This window comes from Bipolaris maydis (assembly GCF_028858645.1).
Source record: "Bipolaris maydis strain C4 unplaced genomic scaffold PSV08scaffold_16, whole genome shotgun sequence".
NCBI lineage: Eukaryota > Fungi > Ascomycota > Dothideomycetes > Pleosporales > Pleosporaceae > Bipolaris > Bipolaris maydis.
In genome coordinates this window covers 793,256-819,125 of record NW_027093872.1, presented here as the reverse complement: position 1 = coordinate 819,125, position 25,870 = coordinate 793,256, and the positions used below count along the sequence as shown (strand labels likewise).

Below are 25,870 nucleotides of genomic sequence, written 5' to 3'. Positions count from 1 at the left end.
CGTCGGGCCCCCAATCTGCATCTGGACTCTCCCGGTGGGTTGAAGGCGGCTAACCAAAGCATTGCCAAGTTGCAACGGGATGCGAATAAGCTCGTCAAGTTCGAATCACACGCGAGTGGGCGTTGGCGTCGGGCCAGTTCGATAGCCACTTTGCTCTGATTGATGGAATCTGCTCTGCAAACCACTGACCCCAAGATGCCGGCCTGTCTCGCTGCGGGACAGCTGGGGCCCTTGCTCTTGGTCTCTTTATTTAAAAGTGCTACCATCGCAGTGGTCATCCTCTTTTGCTTCCCATTACCTGCCAGCCTCTCTCGTACCGCACACTCTGCTTGTGTCGGTTCCCACTTGCAAGCATGGGTGACAACATCGACAGCAAGGCGTATGGCGCCGACACGCACATCGAGAAGGCCATGTCGAACCTCGAGATCGACGAGAAGTCGACGGCTGCCCAGAACAAGGCTGCTGCCATCGAGGCTGAAAATGTCGAGCACAACATGACTGTGCCACAGGCAGTCAAGGAATACCCCATGGCTGCCTTTTGGGCCTTTGTCATGTCTTGCACTATTGTCAGTCGCCTCTTCCCCCCCGCCCAGTTGGCATGTCCAGAAAAAAGAGAGAGAAATCCAGCTAACGGGACTTGTAGATTATGGAATCCTACTGTGTTTTCTTGATGGGAAACTTCATCGCCCTTCCTGCATTTGCCAATGACTATGGTAGATTCAGCCCCGTCGACAACAAGAAGATCATCGTAGCCAGCTGGCAGTCTGCTCTTCAAATGGGTGGACCCGTGGGCGCAATCATCGGTGTCTGCTTGGCTGGTCCCCTTACCAGCCGCATTGGATATCGCTGGGCCACTATTTCCGCACTCATGGTGTTGAACGCCTTCATCTTCATCTTCTACTTCGCCAACTCGCTTCCCGTCATGTTCGTCGCCCAGCTTCTCGAGGGTATTCCATGGGGTGTCTTCATCGCCAACTCCCCGGCATACTGCAGTGAGATTACGCCAATTCAACTCCGAGCTCCTGCTACTCAGATGTTGCAAATGTTCTGGGCTATCGGTTCCATCATCGTCACTGGTGTCACCTATCACTACAACACAATGGAAAGCGCAAAGGCGTACAGGTATGTATCTCGATACTTTCCGTCCCACTATTTCAACTAACTGAGCTCCCAGAATCCCTATTGCCCTCCAATGGATGTTCCCCACCCCTCTTGCCATTCTCATCTTCCTGGCTCCAGAGTCTCCCTGGTGGTTGACCCGCAAGGGACGTTATGAAGAGGCCGAGAAAGCAGTTGGACGCTTGGGACGCAAGACCAAGCTCAACCTCAAGGAGGCCGTTGCTATGATGCGTCGTACTATTGAACTTGAGAAGTCAGTCAAGGATCCCAGCTACCTGGAGCTCTTCCGAGGCGTCGACCGATACCGTACCCTCATTGTCTGCGGTGTTTACGCGGCACAGAACCTTACTGGTAACCTTATCGCCAACCAGGCCGTGTACTTCTTTGAGCGTAAGTTTCCATTACCAAGATACTGGAAATCTAGAGCCATGATGCTAATACTTTCACAGAGGCTGGCATGAGCACCGACACTGCGTTTGCCCTCGGTCTGATCACATCCGCTCTCCAGATGATCTTCGTCATGTTGTCTTGGATTCTGACCTCGTATCTCGGTCGTCGTACCATCTACGTGTGGGGTTCTCTCATCAACGTCGGCTTCCTCGTAGCCCTCGGTATTGCAGCCTCCGTTAGCACACCAACTGCGGCTGTTGCGAAGGCGGCTTCTCTCGCACAAGCTTCTCTCGGTCTCATCGTCTCCGTTCTCTTCACCCTGGGACCGGCGCCTGCTTCTTGGGTCATCATCGGAGAAACATCTGCTATTCGTCTTCGACCCCTGACCACCGGTATTGGACGTGGTTGCTACTATGCAATCAACATTCCTTGCATTTTCCTTTCCAGCTACATGCTTAACCCTGATGTAAGATTTGGCCCATTTTTGAGCTTTGCGTGAATAGTCACTAACTCAGTACAGGAAGCAAACCTTGGTGGCAAGTGCGGTTACGTCTGGGGTGGCACTGGTTTCGTCTGCTTCGTTCTCGCGTACTTCTTCCTGCCTGAGATGAAGGGCCGATCCTACCGCGAAATCGATATTCTGTTCCACCGCAAGGTTCCGGCTCGCCAATGGTCAAAGACTGTCGTCGACGCCACGGACGACGAGTAAACGGCGTCTGTTCAGGAGACCGAGGCATGATGTGGATAATAGTAAAGTGTTGATATGTCATCAGTCATGTCCCTTGGTACGATATTTAAATAGTCACTGGGTTAGACTAAATGCTATGACCCCTATCTCGAAAATAATTAATGATGCAAATATTTCCCGTGAGCTATAAATCCACATCTGAATGATGACTTGAGTCCAGTCAGTAATGACTTCGCAACCATGGAGCCATGTTCAGGCCTGTCAGCAAACTCGCACTACGGATACATTTTAATTAAGCTAAGCTATTTTAAATGTAGCTTGCCGTTCAACCGATCGCGGGACGGATCTATTCTGGGAGCGGACGATAGAGTTCATAACGAAACAGATCCTTAATCTACCCATGTGATGACCTCTGAGCCTGGTCCTCAAGCCAACCAATCAGGCCTACATCAAGCCTACAGGTAAATTCAGCTAGACTACAGTACCCAGCATGACAGTTTGATGACAGTTCCGTTCAACCATAGAAGCCATAACTTACTCGCAAGGTCCTTGGCATTGACACAGATGCTATCTCCATACGCAGGTAGCTCTAGGAAAAGGCTCCTTTTGCTTGCAATAAGCTCGTGGATCTATCCAACCTATTTCCACAAGCCCGGGTCTTGGAAAGCGGGGGAGATTGCGTGTACCCGTGGTAATGGTACTCGTGTAATACTGGGCTAGAGATCTGATAGGTGGGTACTGATCTGATCGTGAGGGTCTAGGGACCGTGCTCAAGGACTATCCGCCGAGATCCGCAATGACTTTAGTCGTTGTTGGAGCATGGCTAGATGCTACGCACAACGAGTATCTAATGGGCCTGTGAGTTTGGGCATGGTGATGATGGTATTTGTTGCGAATGATTCATCATAGTTGATGTGAGGGAGGGAAGGATAATGGGGCAGACGAAGCTCACTGAATGCTGAATTGCCATCTCTGAGTCAGACAAATATCTTCTAGGCAATGTTTGCTGCATGACTAAAGACTCCACCTGTTTTCTTTGGTTCGGTCTTACCTATACTATTGTCCAAACTGCGCACAAAAGCGGTTTAGCGCAAGTACCTTGGTAACCTAGTTCGACAATGTCACCTCTTGCCTTGCTTCATTGTATCTGTTAGCTATCAGCTAGGATTCGTTTTCTTTCTCGAAAAAAAGAGCGAAAACTCCCCGAGAGTGCATTGGCAGTGTCTTCTGGTCAACACAATATGCGTTCATGAATTGAAGACATTCTTGCTCTGTCACCAGAGCCAAGAACAGATTCGAGTTAGTTCCGATGATTGTTGTTGAAACCTCAATTCTGTCTTGAATACTATGGTGAGTCATTTTCTGCTAGTCACTGGTTTTCGCAGTACTGATTTTTCGTAGCTTTTCTAGTCATATCATTGCATGTCTCTCGAGATATCGATGGGATCGTAAACAAAACCCTATTTGAGCACTTTGAATCAATCTCTACTTCAAAGGAGTGGCGAAAAAAGAGTGATGTTATGATACCCAACGCAAGCTCGCAAAGGTGGAGAAACAGCAGTTAATGAGCTCACTTAGCGATGTCCCATTGCCCAGACAACGGCCCAAAAGAAACCAGGTTTTTCTTTCTTCTCGACCGAGCTGGAATCATATGGTATTGAGAATTTCCAAGGGCCGGCCAGTGTCACTAGCTACCGACCGATTTCGAGTTAGAAGCGTTATCCGTACTTGAAGTCAAAGGTCTCAATTCAATACTCAGATGTACCAGGAGAGGGAACGCCGACCGGTAGACGACAATGTCGGCGACTACATTCTAGATCCACGGAAACTGATGGAAGTTATCATGAAAATTACGCTCCTCGAGACATTTCCTGTTCCTACATGCACGGTCAGAACTCGTGGTTGCAGCTGTGAAGAAAGCAAACATATTCACGTGGATCGACTGGGCAACGCATGCATAAAGACTCCGCGGAAGGAAGAAGAGATTCTCTACCAACGCCTGACTTCGCGATTTCGCAATTGCCTATTAGTATTAGGCATACGACACGGTGCCCAGATTGCGATCGGAGGGTATACCCGATGTGTGCAGCCATGACCGACGGAAATTGACAATAACAGAGGATGTTGGGAGGGGCGAGGGCTCCACACAAAACAACCCTGCATGTTTTCGGGGCGTGCAACCGGACCAGGAACAGTATGACTATGCACCTGGTTTTGCACGACGCGCCATCCACGTCAAGCAGCCCTCAGGTACACATGATGATGTGTATCAGTCACAAAAGCTTGGTCAGCTCAAACCTGGCATTGCACCTGTACCACACACGGCGATGAAAACACAGCTCCAGCCCCAGCACCCCACACGCGCTAAGATGCTACAATACGTCTTCCAGCCATGAATCAGCCCCATATTGCCACCAGGACAACCACCAAGCGGCACTTGGCAAGCTTGGCAGTCCGCCGCGCTGAAGCTTACCAAGGCCTCTTATCACGTCTTGACACGGCTCGTGTGCTTGTTTACTGGGTCCGCTCACAGCGGCTATTGGTGGATGAAGGGTCAGCCTCGTGTGCGGATGCGCCCACTTGGCTGGATGTAGCAGGTCGCAAAGAGCTTTGTATGTGGGTTTGATTGTAAGCTGCATTTCAGGCATACAGTGATGTTGGTAGGAGCGATATTTCCGGTCTCTGGGCCCATTTGCAGCTACTACGAGCTGCAGGTGGTATGGATTTAGGTAAGCTAGTAAATAGCATAAATTGCACAGCATGCCCTGCCAATTTGGAAACGACACTCCCTTTGCAAAAAAGCAGGCAATAGTCGCAATGGCATATCTGAAGTCAATCGCAGCACTTGCTGCATGTGCTGTAGCGGTTGAGGCAGCAGCCCTTCATCCTCGCACTAACAAGACGCTGGTTGATTCGGTACGAGTATACATACATTCATTTCCCGAGTTGCTCTAACACGCATTATAGCAATCGCTCCGTGATACGATTGACATTGACAACTTGTATGCCAAAGCGGAGATCCTTCAGGAGATTGCATACAACACACCGGGAAAGAACCGTGTGATTGGTAGCCAGGGCCATGAGGATACTGTAGAATACATCAAGGGCCAGCTCGAGGCATTCCCCGACTACTACGATGTGTACACTCAGGATGTGCCTCTCTCAATCGGAACCACTGCCACGCTCCGTGCAAACAACAAGACGATTGAGGCTTTTGCAGTAACTCTGGCTCCGGGTGGCAATGTAACTGGACCGCTCGTTGCTATTCCCAACTTGGGTTGTGAAGAGGTAGGTTCATGTTTTCGACTATATATACCCAAAGAAGATATCAGGAAGCAAGACTAACATGGAAAAGGCGGATTTCCCAGAATCTCTCGAGGGCTCTGTAGCTCTGATCAAGCGTGGTACGTGCTCGTACGGCGAGAAGGTGCAGATTGCTGCTGCCAAAGGAGCCTTGGGTGTAGTGGCATGGAACAATGCCGAGGGCACTCTTGAGGGCTACTCGCTCCAAGTCTTGTATCCCAAGGGCAAGTTTGTCCCTGTAGCCGGCATCACCATGGGCCAAGGAGAAGCGCTTCTTGCGCAGCTCAACGCTGGTGTCAAGATCAATGTCGACATGTCAACAGACGCCAAGGTGTTCAACACTCGCAACGTGATTGCGGAGACAAAGGCTGGCGACCACGACAACGTGATCCACGTCAGCGGCCATTCTGACTCGGTCACTGCTGGCCCAGGCATCAACGACAATGGATCGGGCACTATTTCCATTCTCGAGATTGCTATTCAACTGACCAACTTTACCGTCAACAACGCCGTGCGCTTCAGCTGGTGGACAGCAGAGGAGGCCGGTCTTCTCGGAGCCGAGTACTACGTGCACGAGCTGCCCCAAGCTGAGAAGGACAAGATCCGTCTTTTGCTCGACTTTGACATGATGGCCTCACCCAACTTTGCCTACCAAATCTATGACGGTGATGGTTCGGCATTCAACCTGACTGGGCCGGTTGGCTCAGCCGAGGCTGAGCACGAGTTTGCCGCCTACTTTGACAGCATTGGCCTCAACCACACTGAGATTGAATTCGACGGCCGGTCAGACTACGGCCCGTTCCTTGAGGCTGGCATCGCTTCTGGTGGCATTGCCGGTGGAGCCGAGGGTATCAAGACAGAAGAGGAGGCGGCCATGTTTGGCGGAGGCGCCGGTGTTCCTTACGACGTCAACTACCACGAGGATGGCGATACCGTCAACAACTTGAACCTCGAGGCGTGGATCGAGTTCACAAGGGCTATTGCGCACATGACGGCCAAGTATGCTGTGTCGTGGGACAGCATCCCGCCAAGGAACGCGACGGCTGCGCAGAAGCGGTCAGAGAGGTATGCCGAGTTTAAGCAGGCGTTCCAGAAGACCAAGAGGTACCAGAGGTGGGTATAGATTGGGCTCGATCCCGAGGCTTTTGAGTGGATGTGAGCTTAGACACGACTTTAATGGTGAATATCAAAGAAATCTTCAAGGCAATGTTTGTGCAAGCAAAAGTGGATGAATGTGAGAAAACGAGTTTGTGGAATTGCACGCATGTCATTTGCCGTTTTACAAGATGGACGGTGGCTTTACTCTTCGTCGTCATCGTCAACTACGGGTACAGGCTCGTCCTTGCCGGTCTTGTTGACTTTGCGGTCCTTGTCAGCACCAGCAGGCTTGGCGTCCTTTGCTTTCTTCTTGTCGTCCTCGTCCTCGTCGTCCTCATCGTCGACGTCGTCAGAAGCGGCATCCTCGTCGTCTTCGGCGCTCAGCTCGGCCTCTTCCTCCTCGCTCTCATCCCCGTCCTCGTCTTTGCTTTTGGCTTTGGTAGTGCGCTTGGCCTTTTTCTTTGGCGCTATGAAAAAGCAAAAAAAGTAAGAGAGAGTTGCGGAGAAGGGGATAGGGACCACCAAGGGTTTACTCAAGATGACTTACGTGGCTCTTCCTCGTCCGAGTCGTCTGAATCAAAGTTTGAGCCTTCAGACTCTGCGTATCTGGATGGCCGGGTCAGTCTTGCTGCAGGTGTCGCATGCGCGCGCAAAGGGCATTGTTTGGATGAATGGGGCCAGAGGCGCCATGGTAGCTATGTCAGGTGTAGAGGTAGAGTGGAAGTGAGCTGATTGCTGCTGGAGGGAGGAAGGGGCCGGCTGTTGCTGACCCCAGGGCTGCGACTGCCTTTGGAGGCATGCGCAGCGACCAGACGGCGTAGCGGTACAAACTCAAAACATCAATTCAAGGATGCGCACACAGGCGATGGCAATGAAGCCAAAACCACCGGGTTGCGACGTGGTGGGTAGAGGCATGACGTCAAGAAAGCGTCGACTTACTCTTCTTCTTCGTCGCTCTCGTCGCTGGGGAGGGCCACGAGCTCCTCGTCGTCGTTCTTCCTCTTCCTGGTAGTCATGGCGCCGGACTAGTCTGTGAAAACAGGAAAAAGAGCTGGTAGGTCGCGGGATAGTGGGACAGAAGTAAAAGAGGTTCAAAGACGGAGCAAGTTTGGGTGGCAGCAGGGAAAGAAAGCTATGGAGGTGAGCCTGGGGGCGGGGACCCAGGGCAACACAGACGGGGGCGCGGATGAAATAGCTGGCTGGGTACTCGGCCACGACGCACACACACACAGACACGCCCACACCCACACCTACGCAAGCCGCGCCCCCTTTGCTTGCCCAAGAAGGAGGCTGGGAAGCGCAGGGCAGGGCAGGCCGGGGGACTGCAGGCCTCTTTGCTCCATCGCCCAGCTCGGCCGCTTCGGGTAGAGGGCGAGGAGCCAATCATGACCTGTGCCGTCATCACCTGCGTTCCGAGCCCGCCATGGACGACACCCAGCCGGTTGCTGCAGGTACCGCGTCCGAGGAGCGTTGGGAGACAGGCTGTTGTTAGGCCTGTCAGTGGCACGATGAGGTGCTCTTCGCTCTGGGCGCAGGTGAGAGTAAGCAGTGTACTTGTCAATGCCGTCTGTCCTGTGGCCATGTACCGAGTATGTGAGCGTGCGGCATGGCGACTGAGCGATATACCTGGGTGCTCAAGCCAATGCTCTCGCTCGCTGCACGACGGCAATTTGAACAGTCCAGCGAGACGCCAAGATACGCCAGAAGATATGCGACCTGTCACCTACAAACATCGTGGCCGTCCACACAGACGAAGCCGTCGTCGAGATTGCAGCCGTTGGTCCGCATCCAAGTCGGCATGTTCGCAGCTCGAGGTGTAGCGTTCGTGGCCAAAACAGGTAATGAGGCCCCACCCAAGCGCACCAATCACCGCCTGCTCTGCCCCGCCTGCAGTACCGCGTCTTATTCGCGCGCCATCTCGACTGTCCTTCTACTATTTCCCCGACCAAATCTCGACTGCCTGTTCCCCACGCTCGTTTGACACCACCACACCACCACAGAACTGCGCTCGCCATGTCCGCGCCCCAGATCGCGAGGCCGGGCAGGGCCCCGCGCCTCTCGAGCCTGAACAAACCCGATTCCTACCAGTACCAGTCCTCCGCAACAAAACGAAGAGCCGCCGGCCCGCCCCAGCCTGTAAAACCCACCCAGCGCACCTACACCTGCTGCGAGGCACCCCTGATCAATTCCGCCGATGGTACCGTCATGTGCTACAACTGCGGAAAAGTCCACGACGAGAGCCAAATTGTTTCCGAAGTCACTTTTGGCGAAACTTCGGGCGGAGCGGCCATCGTCGAGGGTGGCTTCATCCACGCCAACCAGCGACACGCCAACTCCATGGGCGGTACCATGCGGGGTCTCGGTGGCATGGAAAGTAGGGAGCATGCTGCCATGAACGGCAAGAACGCAATCCAGGCCCTGGGCGCTTCACTCAACCAGCGCGAGGCAGTCATAGAACAGGCTTTTAGTTGGTACAAGCTCGCCATGAACCACAGGTTCATCCAGGGTCGCCGCATGAGGAACGTCGCCGCAGTCGCCATCTACATGGCAGCCCGTAGGCAGCCTGAGAATACGCTCATGCTTATCGACTTGGCAGAGAAGATTCAAACAAACGTCTGGGCCTTGGGTGATACATACAAGCAGTTTTTGGAAATGCTCAAAGAGGAGGATCCTGCTCAGCTCGTTGGTAGCAAGGCTGTGCAGGAGATTGAGCCTTTGATGTTGAAGTACTGCCGCAAACTCGAGTTTGGAGACGATTCTCATAGGGTAGCTGATGATGCCTGCAAGGTCTTGAAGCGTATGAATCGCGACTGGATGGTCCAAGGCCGCCAGCCCGCTGGATTGTGTGGTGCTTGTATTATCATTGCTGCTCGCATGAACAACTTTCGTCGCACTATCCGTGAGGTTGTCTATGTTGTCAAGGTCGCCGATTCCACCATTACTTCCCGTTTGTACGAATACAAGAGGACACAGAGTGCAGCTTTAACGGTCAATCAATTCCGAGAGTTTGCGCCAAGACTAAAAGTCAAGGCTCAACCGCCTGCCATCTGGAGGCGTGCAGAAAAGGAGGAGCGACAGGCGAAGAAAAGGAGGCAGCTTCAAGGACTCGATGACACTGCAGCATCTCTAGAGAACGATCCAGGAAGTGGTCAAGTAGAGACTGGTACTTCTACAGCACCAACGCGGACAAGCAAGAGACGAAAGTCCAATGATGGTTCGTCACAACCAGTTTCTACTCAAAGCGGAGACACAAGCACCCAAGGAAGCGGCATACCTGCAGAGGTCGAGGCTTTTGATGGCAATGCCGACGCAATGATCGATAGTGTTGCCACTGCGCTTGAGGAAGTTGAGGCAGGCGAGACTACCGACCCAGACTTTGTCATGCCCAAGAAACGCGGTCGTCCCCCTAAGAAGCGAGTCCCCATCGTCATTCCCGAAGAAGATCTTGAAATCGAGCAAGACATCGAAGAAGAGCTCACAAGTGCCATCAAAGACTGGGAGGGTATCTTCAAGGAATTCGCCAACAACGAAGACCATGATCTCCTCCGACGCTCCGGCTGGACCGCCGCCGAAATGGCACGCGCCGCCCAAGATCAACGCGACATCCCCGTCAACACGGACCCTGAAATCGGCGAAGAGGAATTCGAAGACGACCCAGACGTCGCCACGTGCATCCTCGGCCCCGAAGAAGTCCGCCGCAAAGAAGCCATCTGGATCACGGAAAACGAAGAATGGCTCCGCGCCCAGCAAGAAAAGATGCTCCTCGCAGAACTCGAGGCCGCAGAAGACAAGCCCAGAAAGCCCAAACAGAAACGCAAACACCACCAGATGGGCGACGGCAGCGTCCTCGAAGGCCAGCCCGCCACCAGCGCTGCAGATGCCGCGCACAAGATGCTCAAGAAACGCGCGAACAAGGCGTTTAGCAACCACATCAATTACGATAGGCTCAAGGAACTCTTTCCAGGCGGTGGAACGAATACGTCGGCTAGTCCGGCGGATAGTGCCCAAGGTACTAGTCCCGTAAATAGGTCGCCACCTGCTGCTGCTGCTGTTCAGCAGCCAGTTGCGGATGAGGATGCGGAAGGCGAAGAAGAAGAGGAAGAGGAGGAAGAGGCGGAAGAAGAAGAGGACGAAGAAGAAGATCTCGAGTATAATTATCGAGATGACGATGATGAAGGGTTTGGGAATGAGAGTTATGACTACTAAAGTTTCTAGCGCTTTTTTTTCTCTTTTCATGTCAAGGATGTTGCATGGCGATTTGGAAGGATTATATCTCAGCCCTTTGGGCTTTCCCCCCCTTTTTTTTCTGGGGCGATTCCAATATAAAAAAGAGGGCGATGGGGGCGCTTGGGTTGCATTTACAAACAGGTTTATCTGACATAGTTTTTTTTTTCTTCTCTCTCATTGCATTCAGCTAACCTACTGAGTTTCTTTTTTATCTGTTGGAGTTTGGTTTCAACTAGGTACATATCCGCGTGTACATACATACATATACCCCCCCAACAGCGCTTTGGGCGAACGCATGACATAGATTCCAATGAAAAGAGGCGTTTAGTCCTTTCTCTCTCCCTCTCTCTCTTCTACTTCTGATCTTCCGCCCTTCATCACCCGTGTACAAAGCAAATCAAAATATTCAGAAATAATCACGTCCAGGTCCTTGATGTACACTGTTTTTTTTTTGTTTTAGGGGAGGAATTCCCAATGATTCGATTGGTCCCTGCTTCATAACTCGTGACACGCATGCTCATGCTACCCTAGATTTTTCCCGCAATTCAATAAAGACCCAAGCCCAGGTCCACACCCACCCACATACACACTCCGTGTTATGACCAAAACAGTTGTTGAAAGTAACAAAAAAAGAGAACGGAAAGAAAAAACAAAACGCCGGGTTTTACCGTTGTGCGAGCACAAAAGTCTATCGATCAAGAAAGCATGCAACAAGAAATCCCCATTTCTCTCTCTCTCTCTCTCTCTCTTTCTTGTTTCAAGACCTACAAACTTCGTGGTCTACTTGTATACACATACACAAATCCTCTAGCACATCTTGTACTGTGCCTCGCCAGCCGCCTGCCTGTGCATATCCTGGGTCTCGAGCTTGTAGGAGATGGTAATGTCCAAGTCGCGGTGGTTCTTCTCGCTGGGCTTGTTCTCCAGAATACCACTGATTGTCTCGCCCTCTTCGACGGTCAAGACGTCCTTGAGGTAGAAGACAGTCTGTTTCCAGTGCGTGTACTTCGTGTGAGGGCCGGTGGAGAAGCGGATGGGCTTGTGGCAGGCGGCAAACTCAATGTCGAACCATGCAATGACGGCGTGGACAAAGTCGTTGCGGCGTACCTTGAGCTCGTATGGTAACCGGAATGCGAGGTCGGCAACGGTGCACGTGTAAAGGTCGAGGGTGATGACCGGTGAAGGGTCAGTAACGACGGCCTTGATGTCAACAGTGTCGACGAGAGGTTCAGTCATGGCAGTGGCCTTGAGTGGGGAGTAGTCGAAGCCCCAGACGTTGTCCCAGACTGATCTCATTAGCATATTGGAAAAAATCGGTGGGATTCACCAGACTTACAGCCAATCTTCTCATCCTTGTACTCGCCATCTTCGATACCGGCCATGAAAATGGTAGCCTTGTCAGGGAAGATCAGGCCGTCCTTGACCAGGTACTTGTCGCGCGCATACAGGACAGTATCCAACATGGACTCGTAGAGCAAGAAGTATCCCATCCACTCGGATATTATTATGTCGACCTTGTCGAAGGGCAGGACAACCTCTTCCATCTTGCCTTGCAGCAGGGTGATCTTATCCGACAGGCCGTTGACCTCGACAATCTCCTTTGCCTTTTCGATAATGGTTGACATGTCAACACCGATAACGTGCTTTGCACCGGCCTTGGCGGCGAACCTATATCCCAGGTATCAGCGTGTGTTCCAGTACTGTGTGTTCGGGCGGGGGAGTACAGACATGCTGAGAATCGAGGTGCCGCATCCGACATCAAGAACGACCTTGTCCTTGAACAGGTGGGGGTTTTGGTATATGGCATCGCGGTAGCTCTTGGTTCGCACTTCATCTTTCTAGACGCATAACATTAGCCAAGCTGCCTGTGGTCGTGACTGCAACCTTTGCTCGGGCAAGGAAGGAAGTGGGGCAGGCGTACCAGCATTTCCTCGTGGATGCCTTCACCCGCGCGTTAGTATCACTCTCATCAAGACATGGTATTCTTTACGGACCATGGTGGTTGTAACTGCGCAACATGTTGTTAGTAAAATGTATCTTTGGACTGTCCGCGAGTGCCTACCTGTTGAAATAATGCGCCTCAGAGTGCGCCATGCCCGTGAGAGGGTCCTTCTTTCCTGTCTCTTGCTGGCTCGCCATGACGATTGTAAAAGCTAACGAATCTGGGAGTTGAGGGAGAAAATTTATGCAAGGCAAGAGAAGAGAGATTTGTTCTGCGATCGCCAAAAGGCAGGATACGGAAATTTTGGTTTTGGTAGAACCAGAAACGCACAGACACTAATCACCAAGGGTCTCAAAGCGGGGCAAGACATTGAGAAGCTAGTCCGAGAGAAGCTTGACACCACGATGATTAGATTTTCTAGCGCCTTACAGCGCTGTTTTTTTCAGAACTAATACTAAGTTTGCATATTAAACAATGTGCATAAGTACAATGACAAGGGAATCCAAACAGCAAGTTGCGCCAGCAGCAAAGGCCGATTGTCAATCAATTTGTTGGCCCAAGGAGGAAAAGTAGACCGAGTGGGGTATATCATGCCGAAAAGCAGAAGCCACCCTCATCGTAGTCGTCGTTTGCTCATCATTGTTGTCATAAAGTCATAGATATTTTTGTTCGTAAAGTCGTCATCGTCGTCTCAGCGAGTGTTGAGCATGTCGGTGCAGAGACGGGCAAGCCAGCATGCCTCGTATCTACTGTGTACATCTGGCAACCCTCAAGCCATGCCGATTCGATAGAAGCTCTCTCTGAATTGTTTTGCATCTGTACTTCGAGTCAGTGACGAAACGAGTACACTAAAGTGGATCGTCATACCTTCAGGGGTCGTGAAAGTGAGCCGGTATTTGCCCGTAGGTCCTTTGGGCAGCCTGTAGCTGTCACAGAACACGTACGGATGCAACTTTTCGAATTGTATCGTGTCGGGACTGACACGTTTCATCCAGTCCCTGCGTCCAACGTACTGTGTAACGAAGGCAGTCCAGATGGGTATGGTGTTCATTGGACCTCGACGAGCAGTAGCTTCGAAACGCACGCAGCCCGCATCTTCATCATAGTAGATACGGAAAGCATGTAGATATCTGTTGTCTGTAGTCTCACTGAGTTTTGTTAGAAATGCCCAATACCGAAGGTTCCATTGATAGCTTACCCGCTAAACATGATGCTTTCGGGCTCGAAAAAGTCAACAAGTACCTCTGGAACAGCAGTTTGGTCTTGTCGTTTCATGGCAATGGCAGTACAGTAGAACAGAACCATACCTAGATCATTGTTAGATGAGCTTTATAATGACAGTATTCAATGTGCTTACGTTCGTAGAGGGGGAAGCGTAACCTAGCCCAGAGATCCAGTTGCCCATCGCGGCGATTGGCCCGACAAAGCTGTAGGCATGAACCTGCTCGCCGCAGCGCCAGCGCTGTGATTGGGATCTGATATCTCATGCGGCGGCCTTCAGAGTCCATGGAAAGGAACAGGATTCGCGCACGATTGTCTTCAGCTCTGCAGTACATCCTTACCCATACGTTGGTAGCTTCGAAAGGCAATTCCAACACTTTATCAAACCCGTCGTCTTGCAACATTCCGATCACACGAGGTTCGTTCCTTCCAAAGCATTCGGTAGCCTCACCTAGTGTCTGAAATGGGGTTGAGCCGTGGCGCCCATCAAATATCTTCATAGCCCAATGTGCAGCAGGCTCGGAATCGGTAGATTGACTCGAATAGGCCTGTGATGATGCAGACGAGTGTGTGGGCGATTGAGGGATCTCTGGAACGGGTGGCGGGACAAAGGGTATATCTCCTATGCCGCCCCATGTTGGGGCAATATGAGCTCGATGGGGTAGAGGCGATGACGGATGTTGGTAGTTGTAATTGGCAACCGGATATGTAGGATGACTGTGTATTTTAGGTCGGGAAACTCTGGGAGAAGATGGCTTTGGTGTTTTGGCACCACTTCTGCCGCTACCTTGGACCGAAAGCTTGCTGAAGTATGATTCTATCGGCTTCTGTTTCTTGAGTAACTTTGATAATGAAACCTTGTAGTTTGCCAACTCAACGTCATTTTCCTCTCTACAACAAGTCAGCGGTTTTCACATGAACAACTCGATTCCACCACATACCCTTTTAATGTGTCGTGCATACCCTGTAGGTACATTCTGACTGCTTCGAACCTTTGGGGCAAGGACATGCCTTGTGTCTTGAAATCCGCAAGTGCATCCTCCCATATGATGGCGTAAGGCGGGGTGCCTGGAAAAGCGCCTGGCGCCGCGTGTCGACTTCTCTTGGACTTGCTGAAGATGTCTTGGACGTCATCAAGTGTATGCCCTAGAGTTGGAAGACAAATTTCGAGATCTTTGATAATGTAGGTTGCGTATCCTCTGTAGTTGATGGACCTGAGTGCATCATCCAACTCACGCAGAGCGTGCGAAATGGCATACAGCTCAGCCATATAGCCTCTGATGTCCTTGCGATATTGGGGGATCTCGCCCTCGAAGCTGAGCAGGCCATTGGCGGTCTCCTCAGCCTCCTTGGCGTAGTCTAGTAGTCGCCAATCCATAGCGGAGGGTGAGCCTGGGATTATACAACCGAGAAGAGATGATTACAAGCAACGCATAGTTTGGACGTCAGAAAGTCGGTGGTGAAGAGACGGAGTGGCGTTTGAGCGATAACGCTATAAGGTGAGCGTCTGGGGTAGCCGTCTGGTGGCATGCGCGCTTGAAGAGGGTCGGCTCTTGACGTGGTTATGCAGCAGCACGCCGGTGAGAAAGCCAATGACTTGTGCCGACAAATTCCCTTAGTACCAAGCCTGCATGTAGCCCGCAATCTCGCTTCCTCTTTTGCACGCTTTGTCTGATCGTACAATCTGGCCCCCAAGCCAAACTTTTCTCGTCTTGCTTTGTTTTTGCGCTCCGCGCAATTGTGTGCGCGGTAAGGCCGAGCCAGAGTGCTATCGTGGGTGGTCGGAGACGCCACTCCTGCACACTCCTGCAGGGCTGCGCTGTCAGTAGGAGATGGATCGGCACGCGCAGAGACGGTGATGGAGAATCGGCCGAAGTGTGCTGGTTGTTTGAATCGATGACCTGGTCCGCTTGCGTGCTGCCTCGAGGCGCTGCCGGACGGTGTCCTGCCTGACATATCCCCACTCGTAGCCCGGACTAGTCCTGCAACGTAAGCAATGCGGTCAAACAATGATCAAGAGTCTGGTGTCCGAAGCCACTGGCGGTCTGCGTCGGCAGCGTGTGGCTTGACAAGCGCCGGCCAGTCTTGGATAGAGGGGAAAGAGGAACATGGCTCGAATCCCAGTTCCAAGGAAGAGCGGCTGGAACAGCTGTGAGCAGACAAGGAGCCGCTTTGTCACAAATGCCCGGCGCAGGTCGTCACAATATATATGTGTGTGTGTTTGACAAAAGTAAGACTGCGCCTCACTCTGTCAAGCCACAATCGCAGAGGCTGCCAACCATGCTTTTGGTCTTGACGAGGCAACCAGATGAGCAGCCATGACAATGATCTATTCTTGTTGGGTACTACACCGGTGGGGCCGCCGACGGCCAGCCCATCGACTTGGCAGCTCCAGACTGCGCACATGTTCGCGTCTGCCTATCTTCCCAGCGCTTTCAGCCGCTCGTCCACCAGCTTCGACACCATCTTCTCCAGTATGGCGAACTCGCCATTGGTGGAGCCTTCAAAATACCCAGCCACGCTCTTCTCTACGTATTTGCCTACCTGGTCTACTTCGACATTGACGTCGTCGCCAGCCTTCTTGCTCGCCGTCACCACCTTTTCCTGAGTATAGGCGATAAGCATCACCTCCCACCACCCGTCAGGGCCGTCCTGGACCTTGGTCACTGTCAAGCTTGCCCCGTCTATCGTGACGTAGCCCTTCTCCACAATGTATCGTAGCACCGCCGTGTCGCGAGGTTTGAAGCGGAAGGTAAGGGCATTGCCGTCTGGAGTTATCGACTCGATAGTAGCGATAGTATCGACATGGCCTTGCACAAAGTGACCGCCCATCCGTGTATTTGCCGAGACGGCGCGCTCGAGGTTGACCTTGGAACCCTCCTTGAGCGAGCCCAGGTTTGTTCGCCGGAGCGTCTCGGGCGCGCATCCAATCTTGAACGAGGATTTGGTGAACTCGGTCACGGTAAGACATGTGCCTGCCCGAGTCAGACAGCAACCCTAGCAGTATTCGCTGCGACGTACCGTTGACGCTGATGCTGTCACCCAAATGGGCATCACCTAGGATATCCTCACATCCCGTAATGGTCAGAGACGTGCCGCCGCCTCCCGACGCTGTCTGGTCGAGCTTCTCAAGGGCGGCAACAGCTAGCTATCATCAGCGCTGTCGCGCAGAAAAGATGTCCTGTGACTGCTTACTGCCAATCGTTTCGACAAGTCCAGTGAACATGGTGGGGTAACGGATTGGAGAAGGAAACAATGGCGGGGGGCTGCAGCTTCCGACAACCTCGGAACTAGAACTAGTAGCGCATTTCGGGCATACCCCATACAAGCATCATCCCCCACGTCCAATACATGTCGTGACTCCTCACACCTCAATTCCAATATGATAGGCTCTGTTGTACGAAGCTCGAGATACGCTTTTCAACAGGTGTCGCCAATCCCAAGGCTTAGCTGGGCTAGGTCAAGTCATGTCAGGCGGCTTGCGACTGCAGCTGCAGGCGGAAATGGATCTGATCTTCCGTTAGCTGGCATCAAAGTGCTGGACATGACAAGAGTCCTTGCTGGTGTGAGTATTTCAGCCCTTGGTCTGTTGGGAATATTCTAAAATCCTTAGCCGTACTGCACACAAATTTTGGGAGATCTTGGGTACGACATGGACTGCCCTGTATGGACCAACGAACACAGTTGGCAGCACGGACGAATTGAGAATTGACTGTGTTCTAGAGCCGACGTTATCAAGATTGAACATCCTACCAGAGGAGGTATGTCGGAATTTAATCACGTGCATCAGGTAGACACTGACCAAGACAAAAAGATGACACCCGTGCATGGGGGCCACCCTACGCCAAGTATACCGACGAACAAGAGGGACCAGGCGAAAGTGCATACTACTTAGGCGTAAGGCTGCCTGTTGTCTTGACCTACTTGGCACTAAGCATGGGCAGGTCAATCGAAACAAACGATCCATGGGATTGTCATTTCAGCATCCTGCTGGCGTAGACATCCTCCATCGCCTTGTCAAAGAATGCGACGTGCTTGTCGAGAACTATCTTCCTGGTTCCCTCGCAAAGTATGCCATGGATTACGATACTGTTTCAAAGATCAACCCGGATATAGTTTACGCAAGTATCACAGGCTATGGTCAGACTGGGCCGTATAGGAATAGGGCTGGCTACGATGTTATGGTAGAAGCGTATGCCAAATAGTTATCTGTCAATGTTAGAGTGCAAGCTAACATGAGCTCAGCGAAATGGGCCTTATGCACATAACCGGAACTCGCGACGGCCCGCCCGTAAAGGTAGGCGTTGCAGTGACCGATTTGACAACTGGTCTCTACACGTCCAACTCCATCATCGCGGCCCTTTTCCGACGCTTCAGGAGCCCTGGATCCGGTGGTCAACACATTGACGTCGCCCTTTCGGACTGTCAGGTGGCTACTCTGGCTAACATTGCTAGCTCTTGTCTCATTAGTGGACAGCGCGACTCTGGACGCTGGGGGACCTCGCACCCGTCAATTGTGCCCTACAAGGCGTTCAAGACAGCTGATGGGGACATTCTGCTTGGCGGGGGGAATGACAAGCTGTATGGAACACTGTGCAGTAGGCTAGGCAAACCTGAGTGGATTACCGATGAGAAGTTCAAGACGAATGCATTAAGAGTACAGCATAGGGATGAGCTGGAGGAGTTGATCGAAGCGGAAACACGAAAGAAAAGCACTCAGGAGCTGCTAGAGATCTTTGAGGGAAGCGGAATGCGTGAGTGGTTTTGGGAACGCTTTTCAATCAACCATTGGGCTGACTTGTATAGCTTATGCTGCCATCAACGATGTTCAAGATACGCTGAATCACGAGCATGGTATGTTTGCATTGGCACCACGATTGTTTTGCACTGGTGAATACTAACAGTACCAAGTGCTTGCGCGTAACATGGTCAAAGAGGTCGAGCACCCAGCATGCGGGCCAATCAAGCTGGTAAACACGCCGGTGAAATGGTCGCAGTCTACTCCAGGAATCCGGCTGCCACCGCCGTTGCTGGGCCAGCATACCAATGAGATTCTGAATGATACGCTAGGAATGAGCAAAGAGGATGTGGAGGCCTTGCGGAGCGAGGGTGTTGTTGCGTAGTTGCCAGGTCGATATTATCGGAAGCATGTCACCCGCGTGAATCAGGCTTCGAGTCCGAGGCGTAAATTACTGTACGAAGAAACATGGCATGGCCACATGTCTGCAAAGGGCCTAGAACATGCCGTCCAAGATGCTAGTGCAAGGAACATCGATGCGCCATGACGCGATGCGGGAAACCACCTGTGTTGCCGGGGCAATCACGGCCGGGGCTTGTTTACCGGCACACGCGAGCATGGCTGGGTCCATATTAGTGGTACACCATTGTTAACTAACTTCGGGCCTGCATCCTGTGCAAGAGACTCTCACGTACACATACGTACATCCCCTCGCCATGGACGCCCCGACGCGCCCCTCTAGTTCGCTCTTCAATGTCTTTTTACGCCTGCGCCCCTCCAACGCTACAAGCGCCCGCTTCCTCACCGTCGAGGAAAGCAACCAAGGCCACCCAACCCATATCACGATACAGCCGCCTACAAATACAAATGACAAGCGCAAGCGAGCCGTTGAGCGGTTTGCCTTCACACAAGTCTTTGAGGAGGATGCGCAGCAAATGCATCTGTTCAAGGGCACCGGCATTGTCCAGATGATTGAGGGCGTCATGGGCGCACCAGGCCACCATGGAAGAGATGGACTATTTGCAACGCTAGGCTGCAGTGGCTCCGGAAAGGTGTGTTGCACCATATGTGACATTGGGGTGCCTGGTATTAACACACGGACAGAGCCATACAATTCTTGGAACCAAAACCCAGCGTGGTTTGGTTCAGATGACGCTAGATACTGTCTATCAAGCCTGTGACGGGCAACTCGTACAATCTTTTTATGGGGCCCCAGCCTTCTCGTCACTGGCGGCAGCCGATGTCTCAGATTCTCAGATGTACACTGCAACTGCATACTTGGATACAGTATATGGAGACAACCAATCTGAACGATTTCCTTCACGAGCGCAGACTCCCATGCAGGTAAGTTGCTTCCTTTAGATTGCAGACCACCGCAGACAAGAGCTCACTGGTGAAATAGGATTGTAGTATATTCTCCACGGGCAGCAACTGGAAATCAAATAAGATCCCGCGGCCGTCATTGCTGCCTCAGACCCCTTCTGTTGACGATATTCACCTTCCTGAAGACCCGACAGTAGAATACGCAATCATCATGTCCATGTACGAAGTATACAACGACCGTATCTTTGACCTTTTGAGCGGCAGCGCCTCAAAAAACAAGAGCCACAGTGTGAAGCGTAGGGCGCTGCTCTTCAAGAACACTGAGCAAAGTCCGGATCGCAAAGTTGTTGCTGGGCTTACCAAGATTATCTGTGGCAGCTATGAGGAAGCTATGATGATACTTGAAACTGGTCTCATGGAGCGCAAGGTCACTGGCACTGGAAGTAACGCTGTGAGCTCGCGTAGCCACGGCTTTTTCAACATTGAAATCAAGAAGCGAAATGCAGAAAACAAAGGCCCTTGGTCTAGCAGTAATCTCACCATTGTTGACTTGGCAGGATCAGAGCGTGCTCGGAATGCTAAGACCGCAGGTGAGACACTTGCTGAGGCCGGTAAGATCAACGAGTCTCTTATGTATCTTGGCCAGTGCATGCAGATGCAGTCGGACAATGCAGGTGGCTCAAAGGTATGCTCAACATCATTCCCCTGAAAAAAAATCGTATATTAATCAGTCAACAGAACATTGTTCCTTTCCGTCAATGCAAGCTTACTGAACTCCTCTTCTCAAATTCGTATCCTTCTTCTTCCCGAACAGCGCAGCAACATCGGTCACCCCAAAAGTCCATCATGGTCGTCACAGCAGACCCGAAGAGCGACTACAACGCGACATCCCAAATCCTCCGCTATTCCGCCCTAGCACGAGAGGTGACTGTACCGCGAATTCCGTCCACAACAGAGACAATTCTCGCAAGTTTACCACAGAAGCGCCCTGGCACATCATCTTCTGCTCGCACAGCGTCATCCGGCCGGGCCTCGCCCGCTGCAATCATGGAAGAGCTCGAAACCTCCAATGCCGAAGTGGCTCGCCTGACTGCCGAACTGGAAGTCTTTGCCCTCCGCTTGTCCGAAGAGACGGCTCGACGTAAAGCCGCTGAATCATCATGGGCCGCAGCAGAAGACCACTTGGTGGACTTTGAACAAGAAATCCGCGACGAGTGCTACCACGAAATGGAAGCAGCAGTCGACCAAGAACGCCGCCGGTGGCAAACCGCGCTAGAGAACGAACAAGACAACCAGCAAGCCCATATCGACTCAAAAATCGACGTAGTAATCCGTGCAACAAAGGCCCAAATGAAGCAAGAAATTAAAGTATACGAAGACCCGGACCCGGAGCTGAAAGATCGCGTCGAGGAGCTGGAACGAGAAAATGAGATGCTAAGAGCCAAACTCGAGGCTCATGAACGCGAGACGCAGCAGCGATCTGCGAGTCCCATCAAGAGAATGAGAGTGCTTAAAGCGAAAAAGTGGGCAGATCCGAGCGCTTATGCCATGGATGATGAATGAAAAGGCACGACCTGTGTTATGCGCTATGTTACGATGTTGTTTTTGCATGGAAATGGCGTTCCTCCAAAACCTCCCTTTTTTATCTTCGTTGAAGTAACCATGGCGATGGTTTGGTTTGAGTTTGGGTTTGGATTTGGGTTATCCATGGTTGTAATAAGGGGCCCTTCTTTTCTTTTTCTTTTTCTTTTCCTTGGGGGTGTTTTTTTTTCAACTAATCTTCTCGAGATACCACACTTTACGTCTTTTAATTCTTTTTCTTTAGAGTTCTCAGTAATGAAATTTACATTTCTGTTTTAGACGCATGACTTTGGGCATCTATTATTGATGATGGTAGTACAACACTATGCTTGACTCGGGTTTTTTTTTTTGGCAGAGGTAAATCTCCGTCACCAATTATTTTGCTTCTTTGTTTTCACGTGAGGGCCGTGGCCACACAGCAACTCTTGGTCAGTCGCTCCTCTGAAGACGTTCACTGTAAAAGATACACCTCGACAGTATCCTAGACCACCTTCTGTCCCTCGCCTAAACCATCCAGCGTACCGTCCGCACCCATGCCCGTGCCATCACCTTTCCACCCATGACTGAAAACCTCAAAGTTGTCATCGACAAGCCAATTCAGGTCTTCGCTTTCCGGACGCAACGTTCGCGCAAGTCCGTTGCCAGCTTTGGGATAGTGTGCAGGTGGATCGGTGTCGTAGCCGTCGTCTTCGTCGTAATGGTTGCCGGCCAGATCAATCGTCGTACGGGGCTGATGGCTGTTATCTCCCAGGGGTTGGGCTTCTGTCGATCCCAATTCCGACTGTGGGTGTGACGAGAACTGGGGTGTAACACCATTTGCAGGTGATGTTGTTGAGGGCTGCTGGAGGGTTGGCGGTGGAGGTTGTTGCTGATTCTGTTGTTCTTGTTCTTGCTGTTGCTGTCGCTCTTGCGGTTGCGCTTTGGCGTTTGATGTGTCGGATATGAGGGTCCGAACGTTTGGAGGGAAGACAGGGAGCTCCGGATGTCGGATTGTGGCTGTTAGGAGGAGGCCGACTAGTTGGTGTTGGGGAAGCGTGGTAAAGTATGCACGTTTCTGCTCAAGTCAGCATACGGAAGTACCGCATATGCACGTGGCTATTAGAAGAGTAGCATACCTGATCAACTGACAGGTCCTCGGCAGCAACCAGATCATGTGCACCCTCGACAGCAGTCTGCTTTGCTCGCGTACATGGAGTACATAGAAACTCCTTCTCTAGCACAGTGACGACTTCGTTATCGATAGGCGGGTCGTGACAGTATTGGTGATAGGCAGTACTGCAGGCATCACAGAATACTATCCGGTTGTTCGACGGGTCGGTCTCTCGGTGGCACGTCTTGCACTTGGCAGCGAGGAGCGTCTTGGTTGACTTTCTCCGCTTTACACCCTGAGCCGGCTCTGGAATGACTGGGACGAATGCGACAGGCTTGTTAACACTGCGGCCAGACTTTGTCCTCGTAGGAAGTGGCGTGTACGAATCCGAAACGTCCGAGTCGCCGTCGTCGTCGTTCTACATGACGTTAGTCTTCAGTCTTCCCACCTGTTGCGTAAACTGACATGGCTTTCCTCGTCGCTGTCGGAGCGCTTTCGCTTGCCTCCTCTTCCTCCCCGCCCGCCGCGCCCCCGTCCACGCCCTCTGCCAGATGCGCGGCCAGACGACGTGGGCGCAGGTGATGCGCCGACTTCGGTCTTGAGGCCGCTTGGTGTGCTCACTCTGCCTCCTCTTCCTCTGCGTCCAGTCGCCATGGCAGGTGGGGGTGTCGGCAGCTTGTCGCTCGTGACATAACTCTGGAGGATTTCTGCCCTCTTGGCCTCAAATGCAGCACTGCCAGCGGCATGACCACTCTTTCCCTGAAGCCTCTCAAGAATCGCAGCCGTCGAGGCTGAGTACTGTGGAAAACTTGGGCCGCTAATAGCGCCAGCGGTTGCGCCTGGTGGGGAGGAAGCCATTTGGGAGGAGCATGCTGGGGGCATGGCCATGGGTGTTGTCGATTGCGGCGTGACAGCCGACGTACTGGTTGCGCCGTCGCCACCAGCATTGTCGGCAACGCTCTGGTCAGTTGGGCCGTTTGGCGGGTTCATTTTGGCCTACAAAGCCCCGCGACTGGTAACATGTGACTTGGATGCCGTAATCGCGCACGTTGGCCGAGTAGAGAGCAATGCGGAGACTGGACAGTGAATTATAGCAATGCCGCGGTTACGGCCCGAGCTCTTGAGCTAGTACAGAGTAGCGAATCAGAACTAGTGTTGCATCACCCCCGTCTTTTCTTTTTCTATAACTATATATTTATCACATATTAAACCCGACTTATCTTCGACGCAAACACTGCTCGATAAAATATCTATGTATATACTTGCAAAAAAATCCGCAGATAAAAAAAGGCCGGACCAAGAACCTGGCGTGCAAAGCCCCCACCCAAAACGCTAAATCTAACATGTTCACATAATTCCATCCATTCTCTCACTAATCCATCATGCGCTATATGCCCCTCAGAACAAGTCCTAATGACGGATACGTTCTTGTTCCGACATTTCAGTCCCTGTCTCCAGCGTAACCGTGTCGGCGTGCTTCTTCTTTCCAAAGGTATTTCCAAGGGGAGGGAAGCACAGTCCAGGATGGAACACTGTCTGTGCCAACACTGTGATCGCAATCATCGCACCCTCCAAGATGATGAATTCCAGCTCCTCTTGCATGAGTTCGCCACCCCAACCACCTAGTAGCTCGGGAATGCGATACACGCATCGGATTAAGATGGTAACATAGGCGACTATCACAGCGCCGCAGAATAACTTGAAGCGTCGATTCTCCCAGAGTGCGAGAGCAGATGGTGAGAGGCGATCGCGGCGACGGTAGGTGCGGATGCTGTATTCGAGGACAAGAAGACCGAAGAGGGCAAGCGCTAGTTGTGTGTCAGTGCTGCCTTAGCATGGACAAACAGAGAGTGACTTACCAACAACTTGCCAGATGATACCGGCAATCATGATGTTCGTTCCGATATCCAAAATGTCATCTCCATCTTCTGCCGTCGCTGCAAGAGCACCGCCGGCACTTTGGAGAACCAGAGATAGAAGATCGGCTGCGATGAAGATGTAGGTGTACCAACTTGGCCTCAGCCTTGACCATTCCTGACCGAATTGAATGACGACGTGCTTGAGTGTCAGGTAAATGCCTGCTGCTAGGAATGCTGGTGCGAAGATGACTATATTGTATGTTGTCAGCTTGCGTTGTGTGCCATTACAAGACCGACCACTTACGCAATACGATCTGGATATTGAACCCAACATCATTCCAGGGGTTGTCGTGGAGGATTATTCGTCCAATGTATCCAATACACTCTGCGAGACAACCACAACCCAGAGCAATCATATACGTCCATGTCTTGTACCGGATACCAAAGTAGAGTTGGAAGACAAGTGCGAGGCCAAAGAAGGCAGCAAAGAAGGCATTGGCCCCAAGGTTCGGATAGTAGCCGTAGATTGTGTTCTCGACTTCGCATCCAGGGGGTCCTACTTCAGTGCACCCTTCAGGGGGAGGATCCGCACGATAAACTAGTGTGTTCATTGCGACGGAACGAAGAGCGAAAGGGTATCGAAAACAAAGAAGTAACAACAACAAAAAAACTTAAAGGTAACAAGAAGAATCAAAAATAAGCTATTAAGCTCAAAACTGTAAGTCGTAGTTTAACTCTGTCTGATCTCATCTCGGAATCCGAACGAAATCCTCATGCTATTTGTATCACTTTCCCAACCCGCACCGCCCAAGTCATTGATCTCTGTGGCTTACTCCGCCTTCAACGACCACGTACTTATGCACAAGCAGCCAGCGCTCCTTGCGCTGCGTCCTCCCCATAGCCCTCTCGCCTAACCGTCGAAGGAACCGTAAGCTAAGACGAGCCCCATCGCAACGCTTACCACAACAGGAACATGGCATCAAATAAAAGCCACAGAAGGCCGTTACCCTTGCAATAAGCCTCAGCCTGTACATCAAAGGATGATTGGTCGCATCGGTTCCCGCCTGAGGTTAGACCCGCAGGCGTTGCGTGTACTCGCGTAGATTTGTACTCGGGGCTACCGAAAAAGTGGATTTTAGGTAGTTTATGTACATCGACTCAGGGAAAAAAAACATTACCAAAGGAACCCAGTTTCACGCCTAAAAAATAGCGAATCAGAACCTACAAACACATTGCATATATACACATGTTTTACAATTCTATACGACAACGAGTGCCAAAACATCTATTT

At 51.7% G+C, this 25,870-nt stretch overlaps 10 protein-coding genes across 10 annotated transcripts; 4 read left to right on the top strand and 6 right to left on the bottom strand.

Moving 5' to 3' along the window:
* The first annotated feature begins 293 nt into the window (after positions 1–293).
* PSV08DRAFT_366186 (general substrate transporter) lies at positions 294–2,349 on the top strand. Its single transcript, XM_014223662.1, has 5 exons — positions 294–566; positions 644–1,122; positions 1,175–1,509; positions 1,569–1,975; positions 2,030–2,349. Exons 1-5 carry the CDS (start codon positions 354–356, stop codon positions 2,216–2,218), a joined length of 1,623 nt encoding a protein of 540 aa, XP_014079137.1. The 5' UTR covers positions 294–353; the 3' UTR covers positions 2,219–2,349.
* Positions 2,350–4,978: 2,629 nt separating this feature from the next.
* PSV08DRAFT_366185 (uncharacterized protein) lies at positions 4,979–7,056 on the top strand. Its single transcript, XM_014223661.2, has 3 exons — positions 4,979–5,113; positions 5,165–5,485; positions 5,553–7,056. The coding sequence occupies exons 1-3, from the start codon at positions 5,015–5,017 to the stop codon at positions 6,621–6,623; spliced, it is 1,491 nt and encodes a 496-aa protein (XP_014079136.1). The 5' UTR covers positions 4,979–5,014; the 3' UTR covers positions 6,624–7,056.
* Positions 6,800–7,614, bottom strand: PSV08DRAFT_356525 (uncharacterized protein; the record flags this gene model as incomplete). The annotated part of the gene is made up of 3 exons (XM_014223660.2): positions 6,800–7,065; positions 7,146–7,204; positions 7,538–7,614. 3 exons carry the CDS (start codon positions 7,612–7,614, stop codon positions 6,800–6,802), a joined length of 402 nt encoding a protein of 133 aa, XP_014079135.1.
* Positions 7,615–8,611: 997 nt separating this feature from the next.
* PSV08DRAFT_382049 (uncharacterized protein) lies at positions 8,612–10,863 on the top strand (the record flags this gene model as incomplete). The annotated part of the gene is made up of 1 exon (XM_014223659.2): positions 8,612–10,863. The coding sequence occupies one exon, from the start codon at positions 8,612–8,614 to the stop codon at positions 10,802–10,804; it is 2,193 nt and encodes a 730-aa protein (XP_014079134.1). The 3' UTR covers positions 10,805–10,863.
* Positions 10,864–11,274: 411 nt separating this feature from the next.
* Positions 11,275–13,049, bottom strand: PSV08DRAFT_412680 (S-adenosyl-L-methionine-dependent methyltransferase). Its single transcript, XM_014223658.1, has 6 exons — positions 12,888–13,049; positions 12,820–12,833; positions 12,747–12,766; positions 12,554–12,663; positions 12,162–12,493; positions 11,275–12,111 (listed from the first exon to the last, which is right to left on the bottom strand). Exons 1-6 carry the CDS (start codon positions 12,962–12,964, stop codon positions 11,633–11,635), a joined length of 1,032 nt encoding a protein of 343 aa, XP_014079133.1. The 5' UTR covers positions 12,965–13,049; the 3' UTR covers positions 11,275–11,632.
* A 110-nt stretch (positions 13,050–13,159) lies between these two features.
* PSV08DRAFT_231563 (uncharacterized protein) lies at positions 13,160–15,446 on the bottom strand. Its single transcript, XM_014223657.2, has 5 exons — positions 14,930–15,446; positions 14,125–14,879; positions 13,966–14,074; positions 13,635–13,915; positions 13,160–13,583 (listed from the first exon to the last, which is right to left on the bottom strand). The coding sequence occupies exons 1-5, from the start codon at positions 15,364–15,366 to the stop codon at positions 13,537–13,539; spliced, it is 1,629 nt and encodes a 542-aa protein (XP_014079132.1). The 5' UTR covers positions 15,367–15,446; the 3' UTR covers positions 13,160–13,536.
* Positions 15,447–16,393: 947 nt separating this feature from the next.
* PSV08DRAFT_210833 (uncharacterized protein) lies at positions 16,394–17,355 on the bottom strand. The gene is made up of 3 exons (XM_014223656.2): positions 17,184–17,355; positions 17,010–17,132; positions 16,394–16,963 (listed from the first exon to the last, which is right to left on the bottom strand). The coding sequence occupies exons 1-3, from the start codon at positions 17,212–17,214 to the stop codon at positions 16,407–16,409; spliced, it is 711 nt and encodes a 236-aa protein (XP_014079131.1). The 5' UTR covers positions 17,215–17,355; the 3' UTR covers positions 16,394–16,406.
* On the top strand, positions 17,345–21,612 carry PSV08DRAFT_210830 (CoA-transferase family III domain-containing protein; the record flags this gene model as incomplete). Its single annotated transcript, XM_014223655.2, has 12 exons — positions 17,345–17,553; positions 17,602–17,633; positions 17,712–17,749; positions 17,803–17,885; positions 17,933–18,180; positions 18,234–18,742; positions 18,795–18,842; positions 18,900–19,110; positions 19,469–19,778; positions 19,831–20,070; positions 20,129–20,734; positions 20,788–21,612. The coding sequence occupies exons 1-12, from the start codon at positions 17,371–17,373 to the stop codon at positions 21,610–21,612; spliced, it is 3,333 nt and encodes a 1,110-aa protein (XP_014079130.1). The 5' UTR covers positions 17,345–17,370.
* A 262-nt stretch (positions 21,613–21,874) lies between these two features.
* PSV08DRAFT_405514 (uncharacterized protein) lies at positions 21,875–23,710 on the bottom strand (the record flags this gene model as incomplete). Its single annotated transcript, XM_014223654.1, has 3 exons — positions 21,875–22,684; positions 22,746–23,138; positions 23,186–23,710. The coding sequence occupies 3 exons, from the start codon at positions 23,708–23,710 to the stop codon at positions 22,112–22,114; spliced, it is 1,491 nt and encodes a 496-aa protein (XP_014079129.1). The 3' UTR covers positions 21,875–22,111.
* Positions 23,711–23,840: 130 nt separating this feature from the next.
* On the bottom strand, positions 23,841–25,405 carry PSV08DRAFT_231552 (RTA1 like protein-domain-containing protein). Its single transcript, XM_014223653.2, has 3 exons — positions 24,884–25,405; positions 24,580–24,828; positions 23,841–24,528 (listed from the first exon to the last, which is right to left on the bottom strand). The coding sequence occupies exons 1-3, from the start codon at positions 25,188–25,190 to the stop codon at positions 24,131–24,133; spliced, it is 954 nt and encodes a 317-aa protein (XP_014079128.1). The 5' UTR covers positions 25,191–25,405; the 3' UTR covers positions 23,841–24,130.
* Positions 25,406–25,870: the final 465 nt, after the last annotated feature.